Source organism: Adiantum capillus-veneris, chromosome 10 (genome assembly GCF_014529385.1).
Source record: "Adiantum capillus-veneris isolate H3 chromosome 10, ASM1452938v2, whole genome shotgun sequence".
In the NCBI taxonomy this organism is placed as follows: Eukaryota; Viridiplantae; Streptophyta; class Polypodiopsida; order Polypodiales; family Pteridaceae; genus Adiantum; species Adiantum capillus-veneris.
In genome coordinates this window covers 114,210,464-114,234,890 of record NC_140940.1, presented here as the reverse complement: position 1 = coordinate 114,234,890, position 24,427 = coordinate 114,210,464, and the positions used below count along the sequence as shown (strand labels likewise).

The 24,427-nt window shown below is 45.7% G+C and overlaps 1 protein-coding gene across 2 annotated transcripts in view; it reads left to right on the top strand.

Annotated features, from left to right (window-relative positions):
* Window positions 1-24,427, top strand: part of LOC147449481 (TATA box-binding protein associated factor RNA polymerase I subunit C) — a 154,963-nt gene that overhangs the window by 111,891 nt on the left and 18,645 nt on the right. For both annotated transcript variants that reach the window (XM_086521927.1, XM_086521928.1), the window contains 3 exons: window positions 64-498; window positions 20,172-20,228; window positions 20,333-20,448. In XM_086521927.1, the coding sequence (XP_086378053.1) occupies window positions 64-498; window positions 20,172-20,228; window positions 20,333-20,448 (608 nt within the window). The remainder of the gene's footprint in view (window positions 1-63; window positions 499-20,171; window positions 20,229-20,332; window positions 20,449-24,427) is intronic.

The window sequence follows — 24,427 nt, the reverse complement described above, 5'->3', positions numbered from 1 at the left end:
ATTTTTTTTCTGTACATACAAAACGGTAACTGTTCAGTTTTTAACTAGCACCATTTGGCTCAGGTAGGGTCATTCTAGCATGTGCTTTCCGGTCAGGAGATATACAAGCTTTTCCATATGGTCCACAGCCAAAGACATATCCTCCGAAGGCAAGGCATATGTGTGATCTGGGAATTGCTGAGAAATTTTTTTCATGGGACTTTCCTGTTAAACTCTCCACTCGTAAGCTCGAGTGTGAGAAGAACCTTGAACATTTATTTGAAGCACATGGAAACAATTTGCGAACTCTTCTACCAACAGATTGTGGAGTTGAACGACTTGCAGGTTTGATCAACTGCTCACTATATTCAGAGTCCTCAGCATTTACGCTATTGCAGCTTACAGGGTCAGGTTCCATTTTATCTCAAAGTCTCCATGTTATGGAAGAGCAGGGACTAAGTACAAGTGAACAGTCCTTGTCGTCATCTAAGAAGTGGCCCTTCATTCGACCTAGTCCTGGTAGGAATCCTCTCTCTCTCTAAAAGCTTGTCAATAGAACATTTTCGATTGTCTCTGTGTCTTGGTTCAAAACAAAAAATAGAAAGAAGTTATTTATGTGCGTGCGTGCTGTGGTGCACGTGTGTATGTGTGTGCGTGTGGGTGCATGCATATGTGCACATGCATTTATATATGTATATATTGACATGACCGAAGCTCAAACTTTTTCTTCAATTCAACCATGTCCGACTTCTTTGAGCCGTTGCCTCCTAGCTTCATAAGGTTTCCAGAGGCTGTTTCATCAAATATAATAAACAAATGCAGAAACACTATTGAGAGCTCGATAGTTTTTGTATTTGAAGACTAAGACATGAGGTCCATGGTGCATGATCACACCATGCTTCATTTGTGAACAAGGCCAAGATTGGCTAAATGTCTTAAGATCGAAACTGGTTAGCACTTCTAGGTCATGCGATAGAGTACTGCACAGACTTAGAATCACATATGAACCACAAGAGGAGTGCAGCTGACAGCTCTAGAGGCAAGCTCTTAGGAAGAGAAAACAACATTAAAAGTAGCTACACCCAAATAGGATGACGTCTTCCACCATGCCTATGTCCAAAGCAGCTATACTACACTTGAGCCACTCCTGGATGTTGACCTCAGCGTAGGAACATTTGAACAGATGTGTAACTGAGGGCACCACGTGCCAACTAAAAAGAACAGACTTTTAGGACTTGAAACAACTGAACTGAGAGAGAGAGAGAGAGAGAGAGAGAGAGAGAGAGATGAAATGAAATGAAGTGTTATATTAATGTCTTCAAAAGGCTAAAATGACCTATGAGACCAATCTGTTACAAATTGGTGAATCTATACCATGTGAGAGAGAGAGAGAGATGAATGAAATGAAATGAAATGTTATACTAAAGTCTTCAAAAGGCCAAAATGACCTATGAGACCAATCTGTTACAAAATAGTGAATCTGATACCATGTCTGGGTACAAAAAGACTAGAACAAAAATACTACTACTATTAGAATCCATCCTCATCTGCACTTTGGATGTCAAGAGAGTATGGCTCGAATCCTCTGCTGTAGTCTCCGTCGATGTTGTGTAGCCCCTCTCCTCAATCGTGGCCGTGTGGATCTCCGTAGCTCGAGTGGTCGGTCGATGAGAGTGCCGGTAGTGGTCGAATAGTGTGGGCCGAGCTATGCAATGATGGTTGCTCCTCTGGCTGTCCCATATCTAGTGAAAAGAAATCTGTAATCTGTCTCTGGGACTCCCTCTCTACCTCTCCCAAGTAAAGTGTCTCTATAGATGTGTAACTCAAGTAGATATATCCCAAGACATCTCTGATCCTCATAAATCATGACCCTAGAGAAACGACCGAAACCCTCTCTGAATAAGTAGTGGAAACGGCCCTGAATCTCGTAGTACGATGTGCAATGACATATCTCTGTCTCTGGCTCTAGTTGGCATAAGCGGCATATCCTGCTGTCTGGTTGTATTCCTCTGAATCTACTAGTCTCAATCTCCAGCTGATGTGAGGATGTGCGTATTTGACCAATGGCACACCGCAAACCATGAGACATATGTGTATCCATGTAGCTGGGTCAAATCACAAACCCATCGCCTGTGAGGTGGAGAAGATGCTCTCTATAGAAAGCCATCTTCGTGCCCAACTCTTGTGGCGGCTCTATCCATGTCCTCTTGGTAGTCCAGCTGGATCAGGTCTTGACGAATGAGTAATCTCCACCTGTGTAAGAAACATCGAGGGTGTCTGAAGAGAGTACTGGAAAGGGGGCAGCATGTCCATGGTGAAGCCATGCATGTGAAACCATGATGTCATATGTGCATACCAGCATGAAGTGTCCCCCCTGAAGAGCTAATTGTCTGGAAGACTCAAGGGCCAGTCTAGCATATCTGTCTCTAGTAGTATCCCACAAGTTGTGCGTAAAGGAGACTGATTTGGTAAGCGCGCTGCACCTGAGAGAGAGAGAGAGAGAGAGAGAGAGAGAGAGAGATGATAAAATGAAATGATATAGTAACGTCTTTAAAAGGCCAAAATGACCTATGAGACCAATCTGCTACAAACTTGTGAATCTGGTACCGTGTCTGAGTACAAAAAAGGAAATACTAAAAATGAATCTAGCAGTGCTACTAGCTTGAACTGTGTGGAGTTTGTTTGATCCCTTATACAATGGGTGCCAAATACAAGAGAAAGATACAATCAGTGATGGATTTATCATAGTTACATGGGACGGCGGGGCGGGGTTGGGAACGGGGAAGGGGACGGGGACGGGACGGGAAAAGTCAAGAAACGGGGACGGTGGTCGGAACGGCAAAAAAAAAAAAAAAAGTTTTTTTTGGCATTTTTTGACCTACACACATAGAGCATCACTTTGACCACAAATTTACACTAATTAGACCAAATAACATGAGTGATATAGACGCAAATGTGCTTATAAAACATCCAGAAATGAGGACCAAAGGGTGGCTTTTATAGCCATTGGGGTGCTTCAAAGTTCAAACATATGGCTATTGGAGAGGAACTAGCCACTAGAAATGATCAATTTTTCAAACTTTTAAAAAAGTCTCCTGCCGTCCCATGACGTCCCCTGCCGTCCCATGGACGTTTTGCCTGCGTTCCGGCCTGGCAGCCCTTTTGCCGTCCGTCCCCACCCGTCCCCGTCCCGGAATCGGGCGTCCCCCGTCCCTAGGGTCCGTCCCCTCCGTCCCCTATAACTATGGGATTTATCCTCATCCATACTCTGGATGTCGAGATAGTATGGCTCGAATCCTCTGTTGTAGTCTCCGTTGATGTTGTGAAGCTCCTCTCCTCAGTCGTGGGCGTCTCGATCTCCCTAGTTCCAATGCTCGGTCAATGAGGGTGATATAATGGGTGATAAATCCATCCTCATTTGTACCCATGTGACTATGATGAGAGTACTGCGGGTGTGAGTATGAGCTAAGCTTTAAGTGCTGGCTGCTTCTCTATCTATCCAGTGTTTGGTGTGAAGAAATCAGTAATCTGTCTTTGGGATTGTCTCTCTCCAGATCTCCTCAGTAAAATATCTCTGTGTTTGTGTAACTCAAGTAGATACAAGCCAACACATCTCTCGTCCTGATAGCTCATGACTCTCGAGAAGGGTCTGAAGCCTTCTCTGAATATACAGTGGAAGCGACCCCGTATCTCGTAATACACTGTGCACTGACATATATAATGTGTCTTTCTGGCTCTGTATGGCATAGACGGCATATTCTGCTAGCTACTGGTATCCCTCTGAATCTACCAGTCTCAATCTCAAGCTAGTGTGAAGATGTCCATATCCGACCAATGGCACACCGTAAACTGTGAGATAGATGTGTATCCATATAGCTGGGACGAAATACAAACCCATCCCCTGTGAGTTGAAGAAGATGCTCTCTATAGAAAGCCATCTTCGTGCCCAACTCCTGTGTCGGCTCTATGCATGTCCTCTTGGTGTCCAACTGGGTCAGGTCTTGGCGAATGAGTCTAGTAATCTCCACCCGTGTAAGAGACAACGATGGTGCATCAAGGGAGTAATGGAAGGGAGGCAAGCTGTCCATGCTGAAGCCATGTATCTGGAACCATGATGACATCCGTGCATACCAGCATGATGTGTCCCCTTGTAAAGCTAATTGTCAGGAGGACTCAAGGGCCAGTCTGGCATATCTGTCTCTGGTAGTATCCCATAAGCTGTGCATAAAGGAGACTGATTTGGTAAGCGTCTCTATCTCCATAGGGGGGGCCGCTGTTGCTAAATTGGCTTTATCTGACAGAAAAATAATTCTAAATGAATTATTGGATTTATAAGTGAGAGGGTTTTCTCGCTTGGAACACCAAGGAAAAATAATTCTAAATGAATTATTGGAATTTTAAGTGAGAGGGTTTTTCTCACTGGAGACATCCGAGTACAGAATATTCCTAGTGCGTCATTCAGAATAATGACGGGAGCACTGTGAAAGGGAATATCTGTAAGGCCACCAGGAACGGGTACTTCTGATGCGTCACATCGGATGGGTGACAGGGAGCATCGGGAAGAAGTATCCGACCATCCGGGAACGGACATCTCTGATGCGTCATAGGATGGGTGACATAGAGCATCGTGAAGGAGATTGTACCGTAAGTTCGGTAGGAAAGGACTAGGTGATGGGTATTCCTGATGCGTCACAAGGTGGGTGACGGGTGCATCGGAAAGGGAATATCCATAGTCAGGAGGAAATTCCGAACTGTGTTAGAATTGTGCACAAGGAAAAAGCAAGCACTTGAATGAAGATGGGTTCAGAGGAAACTTTGAGGAAAAATAGATGCTTTTTGAGAAAGCAGATGCTTTCCCGCGAGGAAGTCTATGTTTGCATTGCAAGTGTGCATGTGATTGCATCCAGGGACGCCTGGGAAGTGCTGTGAAAGCATTGTTTTTAACTTATAAGGTTTTATTGAGTTTTTGGGCAGGTTTAGACTATTTTTAAAATACGCCGGCCGCCCATGTAATAAGTGGGCAGCCATCTGATAAATAAGGCAACAGATCAGCCAGCGTTTTCTCTCTCTTTTTCTGGCAGAACAGGAAAAAAAAAACAAACAAACAAACAAATTATTTATTATTTTAAAATTATATATAAAAAAAAAAGGCCGCGATCTCTACGCGAGCAGCTATTCGTGCCCGAGGCTAGGAGCTATAAAAGCATCACATGTCCTCACTCAGAGGGGAGGACCAATCTTTGGAAGGAGGAGATGCTGCTGCAGATTTCAGCCGTAAAGAAGACGTTGCCGGTGATGCCCATGGCTGCCCCAAGTGTACCAGATGTCGCCAAGACCCAGTGCGCGAGTTCCCTCGCAAAGAAGTGTCTACGAAGCGTGTTTCCATCGCGACAAGTTGCTGTTTTTCTCTGTTTCCAGCCCATAAACGTCGTAGACGGGGCTGATTTACGAGAAGGAACCCGAGAACACACCTCTTTTGTGTGTAGGATTGGAAGAGAGGATTTTCTATGGAGAGATCTCTTCCGGGGAATTTCTTTTCGAGAACGGAGTTGCGTTTCGAGCGTTGAGACTTTGAAGGTAACGATTTTCATGTTATGAACTCTGAGTATTTGTTTGCAGGTGTACTTCCTCTTAGTGAGGGAGTAGGAGCAGAGGAAGGTATGAGCCTCTGCAGGAGAAAAGCGCTCTGAGGAACTAGAGCCAGATCAGCGATCAGCCCAAGGGTTTCGTACCCGAGTTTGGGAAGTAGATCCACGGATCGGAGAGAGGTAGTCTCTCAAGTTGTGATCCGAAAGTTGGGATTCCCAAGTAAGGACTTCGTGTCCGGGAAAGCAGAGTTGTTCTGCGGGAAGAGGACTCTGGAAAGAGAGTTGGAAAAGAGTTGCAGGGATGCCATGCCCTGAGTCTGGACGGTGAGATCCAGAGGCAAGAACCTTGATTCTCGAGGAATTGGAATAAGGAACGGAAGTTCCTTGGAATAGGGTTTTGCCCTAGGAATCAGAAGCTGAGGCTTCCGGGAACCATCAAGTCTTATTCTAGAACGAACGTGGTAATACGTTCGGTTCAAGTGCTTGTATAGACTTCTCCTCAGTAATAAAGATACTATTACGGGGGGGGGACCAGCCCATCTTCTGGTCCCCAGTACTGTGTTGATCTTCTCACTCTCTATCTATTTCTCTCTATATCCTCTGGCTTCACTAATAAGTGATAAATTCTATTTATCCGAGTATATTTTATATTGTTATGCGCTCCCGTTTGTGACAGCCGCTGACTTCGCTCTAATGATCTCGTGTGGCACGGAGGGAGGCCTTGGCTCTAATCAGCCGAGAGATCATACATACCAAGGGCCTCTCCATACCTCTCCACCCATCCTGACCCACAGAGAGTCCCCAAACCTGAACTCCATAGAGCATAGTTGAAGCTAACAAGATATCAAAGAGCCAGAGCTTTGTTCGGAGTTACTGGAATCGAACCTGCGAACACATCCTCTGCAATTCTCCCAAGGCTGCATACGCTCTAGTCAGTCTAGTCTCTGCTGCTCTCTTCAAAGAAAACTTTGGCCCAATGAAGATTGCCCCAAGATAAGTGTATGCATCTATGTACTCCACAGTCTCTTGACCATAAGTGAATGTAGGTGCTGATCTCCTGATCCACTGCGGTGTGGTGTTAAACACCATAACCTTGGTTTTACCAAGGTTCACACAATCCACTATCCTCCGCAAAGCTATGTAATGCATCCAAGTGTCGCTGCATACCCTCCAGTGAGTCAGAGATCAACACAATATCATCAACATATAACAACAATGGAATCCATTTTCTTGCCAGCTGGGCACCTTTGTCACCCTCTCTGTCAATGTAATCGGAAACCTCATCTATATACATACCAAATAGAGTAGGAGACAATGGAAAGCCTTGTTTCCCTCCAATAGTGAGCTATCCCCTCTGGAGTGCGTACATGTCCCACCACTGATCTGTATAGAGCCATGATCCCTCAAATCAACTCAATGGACACTCCCATCTCTTGTAGTCTGCGTATCAACCTGGCTCTGGGCACCATGTCAAATGCTTTGCGGAAATCCACAAAGCTACAATAAATCCGTCTCCCATGTGCCCTACCCTCCTCAATGATGGCTTTGAGTGTTAGAATATGGTCAAGAGTGAAGAAGCCTCTTCTACATAGAAACAGGGGACCCGGGGATGTGGCTCTTTTTGGTAGGGACGCAACGGAGGACGCAGGGACGCAGGACGAGATGGGGGGACGCGACAGGGACGGGTCCCTCACATGGGACGCAGAGGGGATGCGTCTCGGGACACGTGTCCTCAATGACACTTGCAAGTGGGACGCGGACAGGGGACCCCACACCCTTTTTTTAGGCTTTTCAGTCTTGAGCTATATGCCAATGTCTCCCACCAGACTCTTCTTACCCACTCTTCACTTGTACATCACTACTTTTTCCCCTTTGAGTATGATGATTGATCATCATGTCAACATGTGCGGCGCGTGCTCGCCGCGTTGTTACCGCATGTTATATTTTAGTACTTATGAGTGCAAACCCCACTTTTTCTTTGCAACCTTTGTGCTCCTAGTGTTGTCTAGTATAGAACAAGTGTTTTTTAACACATGTCCCCGGACCCGTCCCCCGTCCCTGAGACCCGTCACGTCCCCGAGACCCGTCCCCGTCCCTATGTGACTATGCTCTCCTAAAACCAGCTTGTCTCGCTCCTCATATGCCTTCACTCTCTGTCGATGTGCTCAACTGCTGCTCAAGGATAGATGCATACAACTGTGCCAATGTGTGTCCAATCATAATAGTACCGTAGTTTCCAAGCTTCGTTGGATCACCTGCCTTGAAGATAGGCACAATAGTAGACAGTCTCCAAGTCTCAGGTAGACCCTCACACATGACACGATTGAACAGAACTGCAAGAATCTCTGCCAACATATCTCTAGCATGTATAAAGTGCTGTGCTACTAGACCATCATGATCATATGCCCTCGTGCTGGACCTCATCCTGTCAATGACCGTCTTTACCATCTCAGTGGTAAAGAAGGTACTCGTAGATGGGCATGGCTCAGGAGGATCTGGCAGGGGTGTCTGTCCAGGGACCGTATTTAAGGATGTTGCATACTGACCCCACACATTAGGAGAAGTAATCACTGGGGGAGGGTGTCACCAGCGTGTGACTACTATCTATCCTTTTTGTTGATTTCTTTCTTATTATCTATTTACTTTCACTTTTTGGAAACACCCCTCGGGAAATCTAACTGCCCTGCATTGCATAGCTAGTGTGGAACTGTCCAGAGGGAGTCCGGGCCTGAGGGCAAGAGAGCACTAAGGTTGGACAAGGACTATGGTTAGCCAAGTGGGGTCATTGACTAGCCAAAGTGGAATCCTTTGCTACAGAGGCTACATTTCAGTTCTGGATGTGGCCGCAGTGTACAAAGAGGGTCGGATGACCTAGAAAGATACAATGGCAGCATCTCCTAAAATTTAGGGAACTGCTATTTTGGGACCTGAAAATGTCTTCGCGTCATTACGTGCAGTTTGACATGGGGATCATTTTGTTACTCTGTGGCCAAGTCAACAGAGGCTGCAGGTGAGATATTTTTAGACCCGAGGGTCTAAAGCGGGAAAATGCACAAATGAGTGACACTTGGCACTTTGAGGCCAGTTTACTACTTATAGAGAAGGCAAAAACGTGATTTATAGTTGGGAGGCTCATTTTGCAAGTCTCTGTCACAGGTTAAGAGCTATGGAGTGCTTGCTTTCCCTCTTATGCACAGTGCGGTGCCAGGAGTGATGCCCTGCACGCTACGCACTGCCCTCTCTCTCCCCTTTGGCAGTATGTTATGCCCCTCTAGTGGGCTCTTCATTTGACCAATGTACAGTTGTGTGGGTTCATGCGCGATTGCCGAGGCAAGAGCCTCTTGCACAGGTACTGGATTAGCTAGCGGCTAATCCCCCCGCAGGTACAGGTGAATTCGGAGAGGTTTCACGCCAGAAATCTCGTCCGATTCAAAGGGCAAGTAGCCCTACAGGTGCGGGAGCTCGAGGACTTGCTAGGGATGCGACCGGCACGCGGAACGGAGCCCGAAACAGTGAATTACAGCCTGCTGTGTATTTTTGCAGGTGTAGGGTTTTGGCCCTAAACGGACCCTAATACCCCCAGGAGGTTTGGGGACGCAAGGGGACCGCTGTACAGGTGATCTGGCGCATTTTCAGGGCTGAAAACAGAGAATTCAGCGTGCTGCAGATTCTCGCCAGGTTTTGCAAAGTGCCCGTATGCGTCGGGAAAGTCGGTCAATGCGTGGGAATACTGACCGTGAAGGGTTCTAGTACAGTTATGCTGCCGAAATCGGGCTGGAACAGAGGAAATTCAGCCGAGTTTGTGCGGGGCAGCTTGTAGGAACCACAGCGTTTATTCCCTCTTTTGAACAATAAAGAAATACCGAAAGGGGCGCCTAAGTTAGGGGCCAATCTGGTGTCTGTCTACTCATACAGGTGCAATCTAGCAGCCTGTATCCCTCTCCCCTTTGTTGTGTCTTGAAAGTACAGGTAAAATAGACGACTAATAATGGGTGAAAGCTAAATCAAGGTTTAAAGTAAAGTCTACCGCCCTTTTTGGATTGAACAGGCCGGTTTCAGAGGGGAGTGCTCATGAAAGAAACGCCGTGCCTCTCCCTTGGGCGTCCACTAGAAAATATGTAAGATAGCATGTGCGAACAAAATAAGGGATTTAATACTAGGTACATTTACGAAAAAATGCACTTACATAAAGGGTTTTTTAATTGAGAAAGTGAAAATTTTCATACATAAGAGCTAGTTTTTTTTACAAAAATGCATACATAAGGGGTACATATAATACTTGAAAATATACAGATAAGGGATTATTTAAATCATAGTAACAGGGAATGGCCATTTTCAGGTCCCCGTTTCCCATTCCCATCCCAATTTCCCGTTCCGAATCCCCGTTCTGTGTTTCAAACGTGAGTATTTGAAACAAGGAATGGCATATCATGCATGTTGCCGTTCCCCGTTCCTCGTTCCGATTTCCCGTTCCGTGTAACTATGATTTAAATACCTCTTGTTCGCACGTGCTATATACAATTTTTACATAATGGACTCCCCGGGGCCTCTCCTGAGTCTCTACTCAAGAACAACTAGTATAAGTCTCGTTCCATTTGAGCTAGGAATGCTCGCTTCTACCGTCGCACAAGGCGCCTGAAGGCTATCGCAAATGCCACTTTTCTCCATAGGCGATAGTCTTGCGATGCTGCAGCCCTTTGTTGAGCGTAGTGGTCCACTACAACCCTCACTATTTGTTGTTCGGCCCGACACAATAGAAGAGTAACGACATTAATAATCAAAACTTGGTCTTCACAATGCAGACGGAGGCACTACCTATGATGCAAAGTACTCTAGATTCAAAACGAGGAAAATTTGTGTATCAACATCTTTCAAAAGAGATATCAACGATCAGAGCCTATTTCATAGTGGTACATTTGTTTTTTGTTACCATATAAAAGAATAGATCTAATTGCAAACAGCGTCTTTGATTAGGCTGAGTGTGTGGGTATGCCTCTTCTGCTGCATCATGCAATGTCTCAGTCAGTAAAGTGATGATCTCCTCCACTGAGAGTCCTGGCCTGGCTGGTGTACATAGACGACTATGGATCTCTGTATAAACACAATCAATCTTTGGTGTAAATGTATAGCGGGTATGTGTCCTCCCTCTTAACACCTAGGTTGTACTGGATTGAAAGGAGAAGTGTAAAGAGAGCATGATCCACTGTGTTGGCCCCATGCCTGTGTGGAAAGCATGTGAAACCAGCCGCTCTAGGATAACATTGTAGGCCATTAAGTATCGCCAGACCATGTGTAGTCGCCATCTCCGTGAGATGTCTCCCATACTTTGTCTGCTCTCTATCTTGTGAACGAGCCCCAAATCTCCTTCATCCACTTCTCTAAGCATCTCCTTTGAAATGTCATAGAAGACTGTTTGAGCATTGCCCATCCAGGCATTAAAGTCCCTAGGAGGAGGATGTCACCATCCTTGGAAAACTCCCATATGTCATTGTCTAGGATTGAGAAAGGTGACTGACCTCTAGGCCCAGCATAGACTGATGTACTAGGGGAAAGTAGCATATGGCAATGTATAAAAATCGGTCTGTGTCGGCCCTCAGCCTCACCCACATGTATATGGCATGATCGTCTCTACGTACAATGTGTAGGAGTGGCTGTAGCTCCTCTCTGAGTAATACTGCTACTCCCCTCGATCCTCTGCTCCCATGCTCAGATTGTGTGTTAGTCCAGCAAGCTGTCTCCCATCTATATCTTGTCACATGTGGCTTCATCTGTCCAAGGGCCTGATGAGTCTTTGAGAAGATTATAATGTCCCTATCCCAAAAGCTATCCAAGGCGCCCACATCCAACCTATGAGATCCATTACAATTCCAGGCTGCCATCTTCAGTATGGTCCCATAGCATAGTTACATGGAACGGGGACGGGTGTCGGAACGGGAAAAAAAAAAAAGTTTTTTTTTGCATTTTCATTTTTTTGACCTACACACATAGAGCATCACTTTGATCACAAATTTACACTTAAGAGACCAAAGAGCCTGAGTCATATAGACGCAAATGTGCTAATAAAACATCGATGGATACAAAATGAAAAGTGCATGCCACAAAGGCTTAAAAAGGACAAGCCTCAAGGATAACGAAAAGTACGAAGGGCTAGGTAGAGGAGTAGACTCTAGACTCTAGAGTGATCAATGATCATCAAACTCCGGAAGTGCTCGCTTGTTGAATCTCCACATCATCGTCGTCAGCGACATATGAGGCCTCGTGAGGCTCGCAGTCCTCCTCTAGCTCCTCCAAAAGTATCTCGGCCATAGATGGATTCTCTTGTGCCATCTCCCACTCAGTGAAGGGATCTATCTGCCTTGTGTGTGACGCTCTTGGAAAGCATGCACAAGTTAGCGCTCACAAACACCAAATCATTGGCCCTCTGGATCCCAAGGCCATTCCTCTTCTTAGAGGCAATGTGGCTGTACACACTCCATAGTTGCTCCAAGCAACTAGTGGTACATGCTTGGCTAAGGACACGAACAGCCAAGCGCTGCAAATGTGGCCATCTCCTCCATAGTCCTCCCACCACAAAACCGAGCCAATCTTGTTGCGATCAACCCGTGCATCTACGCATCCATAGGAGCCTTTCTTTTGCCTATAGTTGAGTAGCTGATCTCTAATCTTGCGCCTAATGTCACTGCTAGGCTCAAGGCGCTCCAATGCAAGTTGCCATCCTTTGCTCACTTCCTTGTCGGTCTCTTGACGCCTTCCCTGAAACTCGGGGTCAAGCACATAAGCTGCCGCATGAAGTGGAGAGTAGTATCCATTCCAAGTCATTCCACCTGGACTCACACAAGCCACGAATCTTCGCATACTGAATAGGGTCAGGCACAAGCTTCTCAATTGTCTCTATCATCCGATCCATGGCTTCATAGACTTTGCGATGCATGGCTACAAGCTATCCACAACTCGAAGTAGGTGTAGAATAGGCTTGACCATGGCGTCAAGAGTCTTCACCTCCTCCCACCAAGCGGCATCGTCGGCCCATTTTCGGCATTTCAACCATGTTGCTGTTTGTAAACTTCGGCATGGCATGGAACTCATCACTAAGAAAGAGGCCCCTTAAGGCTCCGCTACATGTAGACAAGCGGCCTAGCATAAGCCAATTGAATGCAAATCTTGTCTCTGAATATTTGAGCAAGGACAAGTGGCTCCTCTTTGAGCACTCGTGGCGCACTTTTTGATGGTTGAGCACAAAGGACACAATTTGATTGGCGTCACTAATGGTGGGTGAAATCCATGACAAGCTCCCTATGTCCTTGAGAAGGTTGTTGAGGCAATGCGCCATACAAAATGTGACATGGATAGTGGGATACATGCCCTCAATGATAGTGCTTTTGAGGATAGTTTCACTGGGAGGAACATCATTTTCTATTCTGAGACACATCAGGCCCCTGGGCAGTCTATGCCACATGTCAGCGGATACAAATGGGGAGTGGCAGTCTTATTTAGGGACGAGTTGCGGCCATTGATACAATTAGTCTGCAGGGATGAGCAGGCTAGGTACATTTGGGTGAGACTGAGGGCAAAGACGGGCAGATACCTCTACATTGCTATTTGCTACTTTCCTCCAAGTACGTTAGTATATACACCGCCTAGAGGACAATCCCCTTTTTCTATTTTGGATGATGACATATGGGAGTTCTCTAGGGATGGTGACATTATCATCCTAGGAGACTTTAATGCTAGGACTGTCCATCACCAGACAATATTTTATGATACTTATGAGGAGATGCTAAGGGAGCTAGATGTTGCAGAGATGGACCTATCTAGAATATCACAGGATGTGGAGCAGAGTGAGTATGGACGGCACTTGATAGACATGGGGACTGCACATGGATTGGCCATTTTGAATGGCCTACAAACATTTGCCACTGCGGGAGGTTTTACATGCTTTCCACACAAACATGGAGCCAGCACAGTGGATTATGTCATGGCACAGCCGAGCTTTATCTCTAGTATCGAGGACCTTACAGTTGGACATAGACCTGTTGGTGTGGCAGCATATCGTGCCCTTGTGTCGATGACCATCTCTAGTTTAGTGTAGCACACATACCACGGATAGCAGCCCCTACTCGCTACACCACGAGAGACGAACTCTATCTACATAGATGGGATCTACAGACGCCTGTGCATTGAGGAGCCAGTACGACCTCTGGAGGAGCTTACTACTATATTGACGCAAACATGGCATGATGCAGTAGCAGAGGCATACCCACACACCCAGCCTGAGCAGAGACAACGTTCTGGGAGCATGTCTCAAAACGGATGGTATGATGAGGAGTGCCGCAAGACGAGAGCCAGGCTATAGAGGGAGGTGCTTTTGGGGGACATCACTCATAGACAGTCATAGATTGCCTTCCGATGCCTAGTGCGGCGGAAGAAGAGGGCATTTTTGGCTCGACTAGAGGAGGATCTATATCAGCTATTCTTGAGTCAGGACTCGGGTGCGGCGTGGCGACCCTTGCATGAGCACTCACCCCCTCATGTCATTACTATTACAGAGGCCTCGGGCCAGTATGCATCATCTTGGTACACAGTTCTTGGACAGCCGCCTCTTCCCAACCCCCCCGAGCCATTCCTCCACACGTGTGCTTTTTTCACCGCTGAGATGGTGAAGAAGGCCATTGATAGGATGAGGAGTGGGAGAGCATATGATCATGATGGCCTAGTAGCTGAGCATTTTATACATGCTAGGGATCTGCTCGTCGCAGAGCTCCTAGCAGTGATGTTCAACAGTGCCATGTGTGAGGGTTTGTTGCTTGATACTTGGAGTTTATCTACTATTGGACCTATCTTCAAGTTAGGAGACTCTATGGAGCTTGGGCACTATCATGATTGGACACACATTGGCACGGTTGTACGCATCTGTAACAAACTGCTGCGTGTCAAAGCCTAAAGAATGGAGCCAACTTACAGATGCCGGCTGAGGGGCCTAAACCCTAAGAAGAACAAGCAGTAGAAGAAGTGTCACAGAGTGAGGATGTGGTTACCCGAGTGCAAAAAACCCTAACCCTAATTTCTGCCAGAAACCCTAATTCTGAAAACCCTAACTGCTGAAACCCTAATTCTGGAAACCCTAACCCTAAAACCTGCAAACCCTAATTTCTGCCTAAACCCTAATTGCAGAAACCCTAATTCTGGAAACCCTAACCCTAAAACCTGCAAACCCTAATTTCTGCCAAAAGCCCTAACCCTAAGGCAGCAGACAAATTCCGAAAATTGCGCTGACATGATGACGTGGCAGGCTGTACGGATTTCCGTGATTTACGCTCGCAGCTTTTGGCATTGCTTTTTGGACCATAAGCTTTTGAGTTTGAAAGTTTTTCATGGAAACTGCTTTTTGGACTAGAAGCTTTTGAGTTTGAAAGCTTTTCATGTAAACTTCTTTTTAGGCCAAGGGCCTTTAAATATGAGGCTAGGGCTCATTCTCTGGCATGCTTCAGTACGAAGGTGCAGAGTCTAGAGTACCGGCTTGTACTTTTATGATGCAATATAAAGAAATACCGAAAGGGCGCCAAGGTTTGGGGCCAATACTCTCTGGGGTGGAATTCCGCCACTCCGTGTCGCGTGTCGTCTCTCTCTCCATTTCAGTTCAGTTGTTATTTGAAGTGCTTAAAGTTGTTCATTCTGTTCTTTTCTATTGGCACGTGGTGCCCGCCTTGTTATGCGGGAGGAGTATTAAGAAGTCTGAGCAGTGGTTACTCTCAGCACCTCCAAACGACGCAGGCTGCGGTCTGGGGGGCGTTTGGTTGTAAAAGGCCTCTATATCTCCCAGCCCAGAGCTTTTTAGGTTATGCGGGAGGAGTGATGAGGGAGTCGTTGAATATCTCCCGGCCCGGACCTTGTTAGGTTATGCGGGAGGAGTGTTCATCGGCGGCTTTATGTTTCTATGTCTTGTAACATGCATATGTGAGCATTTGTGTTGCATTGTGATGTGCCAAACAGTGAATATTTCTAATTGGATGAGATTGCCTGGGTATGTAATTTTAGTACATCAAGACACCCGAGGAAGATCAGTATACGGTCTGGGTGTGATGGCTAATTTTACTACGTCGGAATATCAAGAGTTCCGATCTGGACGAAAGGAGATGCTAACTTCTTGATCAAAACAGCCGATAGGAGCAGCTAACTCCTTGATCAAAAGAGCAGAAAGGAGAAGCTAACTACTTAATAAAAAGAGCAAACTGATTGTCCCTCGGAATGTCCCTCGGAAATTTTTGAGCTACTTGAGTTGTTTTGCAGATATGCTATAATCGCGGACGATTACTCTCTTTCAAGAAGGGGAGATGTAACAAACTTCTGACGTGTCAAAGCCTAAAGAATGGAGCTAACTTACAGATGCCGGCCGAGGGGCCTAAACCCTAAGAAGAACAAGCAGTAGAAGAAGTGTCACAGAGTGAGGACGTGGTTGGCCGAGTGCAGAAAACCCTAACCCTAATTTCTGCCAGAAACCCTAATTCTGAAAACCCTAACTGCTGAAACCCTAATTCTGGAAACCCTAACCCTAAAACCTGCAAACCCTAATTTCTGCCAAAAGCCCTAACCCTAAGGCTGGAGACAAATTCCGAAAATTGTGCTGACATGATGACGTGGCAGGCTGTACGGATTTCCGTGATTTACGCTGGCAGCTTTTGGCATTGCTTTTTGGACCATAAGCTTTTGAGTTTGAAAGTTTTTCATGTAAACTGCTTTTTGGACCAGAAGCTTTTGAGTTTGAAAGCTTTTCATGTAAACTTCTTTTTAGGCCAAGGGCCTTTAAATATGAGGCTAGGGCTCATTCTCTGGCATGCTTCAGTACGAAGGTGCAAAGTTTGGAGTACTGGCTTGTACTTTGATGATGCAATATAAAGAAATACCGAAAGGGGCGCCAAGGTTTGGGGCCAATACTGTCTGGGGTGGAATTCCGCCACTCCGTGTCGCGTGTCGTCTCTCTCTCCATTTCAGTTCAGTTGTTATTTGAAGTGCTTAAAGTTGTTCAGTCTGTTCTTTTCTATTGGCATGTGGTGCCCGCCTTGTGACAGATCCATTCTTGAGCAGCAGCTGAGTAGATGGGTAGAGAAGGAGAGTATACGCGCAGCTGGGCAAGCAGGGTTGAGGAGAGGTTTTTCTACTCTTGATCACATTCTGATACTCAGAGCCATTATTGAGGAGGACAGATCACATGGGAGACGGATCTATTGTAGCTTTGTGGACTTCCGCAAAGCATTTGACACAATGCCCAAAGCTGTGTAGACTACAGGAGATGGGAGTACCCACAAAGCTGATTTGGGGGATTATGGCATTATATAGGTCAGTAGTGGGGCATGTACGCACTCCAAAGGGGTTATCTACATTAGTTCACTCCACTATCAGGGTGAAGCAGGGCTGCCCGTTCTCTCCTACTCTATTTGGTATGTATGTGCATTGTGGATGAGGTTTCTGACTATATTGAGATAGAGGGTGATAGAGGTACACATGGATTCCACTATTGTTATATGCTGATGATATTGTGTTGACCTCCGACTCTCCGGAGGGGATGCAGTGTCACTTGGATGCTTTGCATAAGTTTGCCCACGACAGTGTTTTGTCTGTCAACCTTGGTAAAACCAAGGTTATGGTGTTTAACACCACCCTACAGTGGACCAAGAGATCAGCTCCCCCATTCACATACGGCCATGAGACATTTGGAGTATACAGATGGATTCAGTTTTAGGAGTCTTGGATGAAGCTCTGGTTTTTTGACATTCTGGTGGCTTCCGCATTGCTCTATGGAGTTCAAATATGGGGGCCTTCATTGGACCATCATGGGAGGACGGGTAGCATTGACGGATGGGGAGACATGGAGAAGCCTCTAGTCTTTATGATCTCGCGGCTTATTAGAGCCAAGGCTTCAGTACCACATGACATTATTCGAGCAGAGCTAGCTGCCCCCCCACTAGTGGTTGAGGCACTTACCAGATCAATCTCCTTTATATACCGCTTGTGGGACCTCCCCAGAGACAGATATGCCCGCCTAGCACTTGAGTCCTCTCGATAGTTAGCTATGCAGGGAGAGACAACATACTGGTATGGGGAGATGACATCATGGTTTCAGGTACACGGGTTCAGCATGGACAGATTTTCCCCCTTCCAGTACTCATTGGATACACCCTCTCTGGCTCTCACACAGTCCGAGATCACCAGGCTCATCTGCCAGGACCAGACTCATCTAGATACTAGGAGGACTTGGATACAACTGGCACAGGACTTGGGCACGAAAATGGCTTTCTATAGAGAGCATCTTCTCCAGCTTACTGAGGATGGTTTTGTGACGAGGCCCAGATACATGGACACCCAATCTCATGGGATATGATGTGCTATTGGCCAAATACGAACATCTTCACACTAGCTTTGGATCGAGACTGGAAGATACAACGGTGTACCAGCAGAGGCCAAGACATGTCCCCTATGTCACATGGAGCTTGAGACAGAGTTGCCCTACACATGCCATTGCCATGTTTACTATGAGCTACCAGGTCGCTCTCATTGCGTGTTCAGAGAGGGCTTTGAATCACTCTCTAGAGTCATGGGATATGAGGACCAAAGTTGTTTGGGTCTATTTTTGCTCGAGGTGCGCAAACACAAAGAGAGCGTGGTGAGGGGAGAGGCCAGCCAGTCTCAGAGACGGATCACAGACTCCTATAGAGCGGACATTGGGCAGCGAGAGAAGCATCTATTACAGGAGAGCTCACATTCTCCTCACACCAGAGACACGTTGATCGATCAAGCGACCGAGCTAGGGAGATCGAGACGCCTCACGACTACGGAAGACTACATAGCATCGATAGAGGCTACATCAGAGGATTCGGATCACTTTGGTTCGACACATACACGATGCTTGGTCAAACTACTGACAAAGAGAGCGTGGTGAGGGGAGAGGCCAGCCAGTCTCAGAGACGGATCACAGACTCCTTTAGAGCGGACATTGGGCAGCGAGAGGAGCAGCTATTACAAGAGAGCTCACATTCTCCTCACACCATAGGCACGTTGATTGATCAAGCGACCGAGCTAGGGAGATCGAGACGCCTCACGACTACGGAAGACTACATAGCATCGATAGAGGCTACATCAGAGGATTCAGATCACTTTGGTCCGACACATACACGATGCTTGGTCAAACTACTGACCATGGAGGAGATTGATGAGATCCGCCAGCGACCGATGATGGATCTCTTGTGATTTAGCTCTTCTGAGAGAGAGAGAGAGAGAGAGAGAGAGAGAGAAAGAGAGAGAGAGAGAGAGAGAGAGAGAGAGAGAGAGAGAGAGAGAGAGAGAGATGAGATGAGATGAGATGAGATGAGATGAGATGAAATGAAATGATTTATTAACATCAAAAGGCCAAAATGACATATGAGACCGTTACAAACTTGTGAATCTAGTACCGTGTCTGAGTACAAAAAGAAAAAAGAAATACTAAAATGAATCTAGAAGTGCTACTAGCTCGAACTGTGTGGGGTATGTGTGATCCCTGATACAATGGGTACCAAATACAAGAGAAAGATACAATGGGTGATGGATCCATCCTCATTTGTACTTTGTGGATGTCGAGATAGTAAGGCTCGAATCCTCTGTTGTAGTCTTCGTCGATGTTGTCAAGCTCCTCTCCTCGGTCGTGGGCGTCTCGATCTCCCTAGTTCCAATGCTCGGTCAATGAGAGTACCGCTGGTGTGAGTATGAGCTGAGCTTTGCAGTGGTGGCTCTAGATCTCCTCAGTAAACTATATCTGTGTCTGTGTAACTCGAGTAGATATAGGCCAACATATCTCTGGTCCTGATAGCTCATGACTCTCGAGAAGGGTCCGAAGCCTTCTCTGAATAGACAGTGGAAGCAACCCCGTATCTCGTAATACATTGTGCACTGACATATATAATGTGTCTCCATCTATGGCTCTGTATGGCATAGACGACATATCTTGCTAGCTGTTGGTATCCCTTTGAATCTACCAATCTCAATCTCAAGCTGGTGTGAAGATGTCCGTATTTGACCAATGGCACACCGTAACCCATGAGATACATATGTATCCATATAGCTAGGACGAATCACAAACTCATCCCCTGTGAGTTGCGAAGATGCTCTCTATAGAAAACCATCTTCGTGCCCAACTTTTGTGTCGGCTCTATGCATGTCCTCTTGGTGTCCAACTGGGTCAGGTCTTGGCGAATGAGTCTAGTAATCTCCACCCGTGTAAGAGACAACAATGGTGCATCAAGGGGGTACTGGAAGGAAGGCAAGCTAACTCCGCTCTAATGATCTCGTGTGGCACGGAGGCCTTGGCTCTAATCAGGCGAGAGATCATAGATACCAAGGACCTCTCCACCCATCCTGGCCCACAAATATATATCTATATATATATATATATATATATATATATAGAGAGAGAGAGAGAGAGAGAGAGAGAGAGAGAGAGAGAGAGATGATATATTAACGTCTTCAAAAGGCCAAAGTGACCTATGACACCAAAAAGTTACACTGTGAGAGAGAGAGAGAGAGAGAGAGAGAGAGAGAGAGAGAGAGAGAGAGAGAGAGTTCCTACCTTTGCAGGAGGAAGACGTGGTACCAAGCACTATCGCATGGAGTACATGCCAGCCTTTTTTACATGTACTGTGTGCAAACAAACATTTGTGATCAACTATTACTATGACAATGCAATTTTTTTCAAATTAGAAGCTTCCATCCTTACTTTTACTTTATTGTTTGCCCAGTCTTGCAAGATGAATCAGCCTTTCTGGAATCCAAACAGAAGACATACATGACTGCAGCTATTTGTAATGCTTCAAGTCCATCAAGCATTGAACTTACCCTGAACGACACTGAGAAGGTGTGTTGTTTGTGAAGTGACTGCCTTGTCATGTACATACTATGGTTATGGATGAAGGATATAAATATTTATTTGCATTGCGTGGAAGGTTTGAAATCTGTGACAAGAATCACATAAGCAAATTCAACTTTCAGCTTTTGTAGGTTCACCATGCCATCGCATACCACCTTGGTGCTGGCTCACCCTCGTGTCTGCTTGCCTAGGCTCTACTTGTCAAGTCTTGGTTTGAGAGAATTAGTGAAATATTCTGCACTATCTTCTGTATGTTCTTCTTAGACTCAATGGCCTATTCCTTAAGACAAGAATCCATTGGCATGAGAAAATTTATGCCACCTCGTTGGCTGCAATGAGGCATATTATGATGCCTGAAGTATGAAAATTAAATATTCTCACATTTGCGGGAATGCTGAGGATACATTTCTTACTGTATGAGCTGTGTTGGACACCTTTTGTGTTTTTCCATACTTGCCAAAATCACAGACAAGTCAACTGGTTTATGTATAGCTACTGTAAGTTTTTAGAGATGTAGTGTGGGGGAAAAACGAATGTACATGATTTGTTGCCTCCCACAGTTTCTTCATGAAAAGATGCTGCCTTTCGGTTCCACTTGAGTGGTCGACTGGTTTCTTATTTGGATGTGCAAGATTTGATGTAGATTGTGAGAGGTTGCAGTCTGGTGCTCATTGGTTGGCTTTGTGTCACAGAAAGTTGGAAGCTGATGCATGTCTTCAGCTGGACCGTTTTCTCTGTTGCATGACTTCATCTACTCAAGCTGGAATGTGTTTTAGTCACCTTTTGTAGCAGCATCAACACACAATTTTCTTCACACTTTCTGTTTGTACTGCTGGCTCAATATTTGTAACCTCTTTGTTGCAATCAGGGGGGCAAAAGGGCCTTGCATGCAGGGGGATGCGCACGTGTGGGGACTGGACCTCCTTCCCCCCCTTTCCTCTTCTGAGAACTTGCCACCTGCGTCATTTCCGATTCCTTTCTGCTTGTCCTTACAGAGGTGTTTTCTTTTGTTGCCTTGCTTTCTGCTTGTATTTATGCTTTGCTGTGTGTGGTTTCTCTCTTTGTATGTAGTGCCTTCTTTTGCCTATTTGGATTGTCTGGCTGTTTGGTGTGTGTTTTTGCATGTTTGCATGTGGTGGTGTGAGTGTGTGTGTGTGGTGCTGTTATCTGCCTATTTTTCTACTTTTTTTCCCAGTTTTGAAGTTCTACATGATTGATAGGTGTAATGTGTGGTGGGTGGTTTAAGGGTCTCTCCTCAAGGGAGTCCTGTGTTGCTTGGTTGAAGGTTTGTATGCAAGCTTCCTCGTCATCGACTTGTCCTTCGACTTTGAATATTCTATGCAAGTTTTGGTGGTTTTTCTCTGTGTCTTCATCGACAATATCTCTATGCAAGCTCAATGTAGCCCTCCCTTTGTGATGGATTCAGCTTTTTAGTAGTTAGCGTGGGCTGTTGTTATTGGTGCGGATAATTTTCCAGCTTTATAGTGTCCCGGTGGTGAGTGCCACTAGTTAGTCAGGGGAGTTTTCAGGGGATGTCCTCTTGGAAGAGTGTACTGCCCGGGACTGCAGTATGTCTTGGGAAGCTATGAAAGTTAGATGTAGCCCGCTTCTCAGATGATGGATTAAGCCTTTTAGTATTCAATATCTTCAGTATGGGGGGTTGTTATTGGTGTGGATGGCGCGTCCAGCTTTATGCTGTCCTGGTGTTGAGTGCCACTAGTTAATCAAGGGAGTTATGAGAGGGTGGCGTCTTGGAACAGTTGTATCGCTTGGGACTGTAATACGTATGTCTTGGGTAGATTTGTGCAGCACTGTACTAGAGTTGTCAGCCTCTTTGTCTGCACATATGTTGATATCTATACTGATCCATTGGTTTCTCCCCTCAGGTTTGTGTTTTCAGAAGATCTTGAGGGGTTTCTCACCTTTAGTTTATATCTTGTTATTTGGCTTTTAGCAGTATTTTGAAACTAGCATGGTGCACCTCTTTTGTATCGTCGTTTGTAATATCCAAGGGTATACACACTTTTTTTTGTTAATCTTGTTTGATAGAATTTACAGGTGGGAAACCTCAAAGCGAGGAAAACCCACAGAAAGAAAAGGATACAAAAAACGGAGCACTATGAGGCTCTGAAGCCTAGAAACAATCAAAGTAAATCTTGTAGGTATCAAGAGTGATGTCTCCCGCATCACAAGCGAAATGCAGCGCTTGACCAAGAGATAATTTGAAATAGGGAAAGGGGTCAACATAAGTGCCTTGGAACATTAAGGAGTTCCTATGGTGCCAGATGGCCCACAGAGTCCAAAATTTGACCAAGGTAAGGAACACCGCAAACTGAGATTACGGTGACTGGAGCACCCCAAAAAGCCAAAAGCGTCTGTGAAAAGTTCTGGAAGGAAAACGCAACTGAATAGCAGTTGACACTTGCCGAATGAAGGCTCTGGGGTGGTGACTATGCCTGAGTAAGTGTAACACGGTCTCCTCAGCTTCAAGGCATCTTAGGCAGTGGGAAGGGGCAATATGCCTTGCATGTAACACACTGCCAAGAGGTAGAGCTCCCACCAAGCAGCGCCATAAGAAAACACGTTCCTTCAAAGGTAGATGATTGCCAAATGCGAGACAATGTGTGTGTCACCACAAGGATGACTCGTGTAATGGAAATTGCCTATGAACTTTGCGGGGAATGATGTTGGGTTAAAGGCCCAAATGGCCCCCTTTTAATGTGTATTTTAAAGGTACTAACCTTTGGCCAAGTTCACATTGAACTTGGCCACTAACTTATTAAATTGGTCCTTACAATAATAAAGAGATAGTGAGTTTTCACAACTCACTCACTTATCCCCTTACAAACTTACGTGCTCTCCCTCTCCCTCTTTCGATCTGCTAGCGCCCTCCTTCTTGCTGGTCTTCGCCACCTCTCCCTGCACACACCCCGCACACTCTCGCGTGCTCTCACTTGCACACACCGCCGCACGCTTATCAACTGGTATCAAAGCCCAATTAGGGTTTGCTCCCAAACCTGCAAACGCTGAATTTCAGCCAAGGAGGTCAACTTTCACGGGAGATTTTGCAATTTCGTTGCCAAAGGACTCGTCCCCAGACACTAGAGAGCTCTCGGCAACCCAAATTGACCCAGAACAGGCTGAAATTAGGTCAAAAACAGCAAATTATAGGTTATGACAGCAAAATACAGGTTTTGCAAATGATGTAGTAAGGTGTGGGAATACATTTGCTAAGTCCCCGCTACCCGAAAACATTGAAATTGCCAAAAAACAAGCCCTAAAACAGGTGTTTTAAGCAAATTTCAGATTTACGCAGGTTTTTGCAAGTGTTTTTATGGTGCAATTACATTGAGGAAAGTGCAAATTGATGCAATCTACGCACGTTTGACAAATTTTGTCTATGTATGACCATTTGTGGCTCAATTTCATGCAATTTTGATGCTACAAATTGGGGCTTTTGCGCTTATATGCTTCTAAAGGCTGTGTATTAGCCTTATGTATGTCTTCTGAGGCTAAAAACAAATAAATTTGTTGTTTTCGAGCACAAATTCGCTCGCTGAAATTTCCTACGTATAAATTTCAGAAATTGAATTTTGTGCCTAAATCGACCTATTTTGCCCCAAATTGCTCCTGTGACCATTTGGAGTTGTAGTGCACATCTCTGTTAGGCTATATTGAAACCGGCCTGTTTAATCCAAAAAGGGCGGTAGACCTTAGACTTAAACATTATTTGCTTTCACCATTTAATTTGTCGCCCACTTTACCTGTACTTTCAAGACACAACAAAGGGGAAAGGGATACACGCTGCTAGAATGCACGTGTATGAGAAGACCGACACGAGATTGGCCCCTAACTTAGGCGCCCCTTTCGGTATTTCTTTATTGTTTTAAAGAGGGAATAAACGTTGTGGTTCCCTACAAGCTGCCCCGCACAAGCTTGGCTGAATTTCAACTGTTCCGGCCCGATT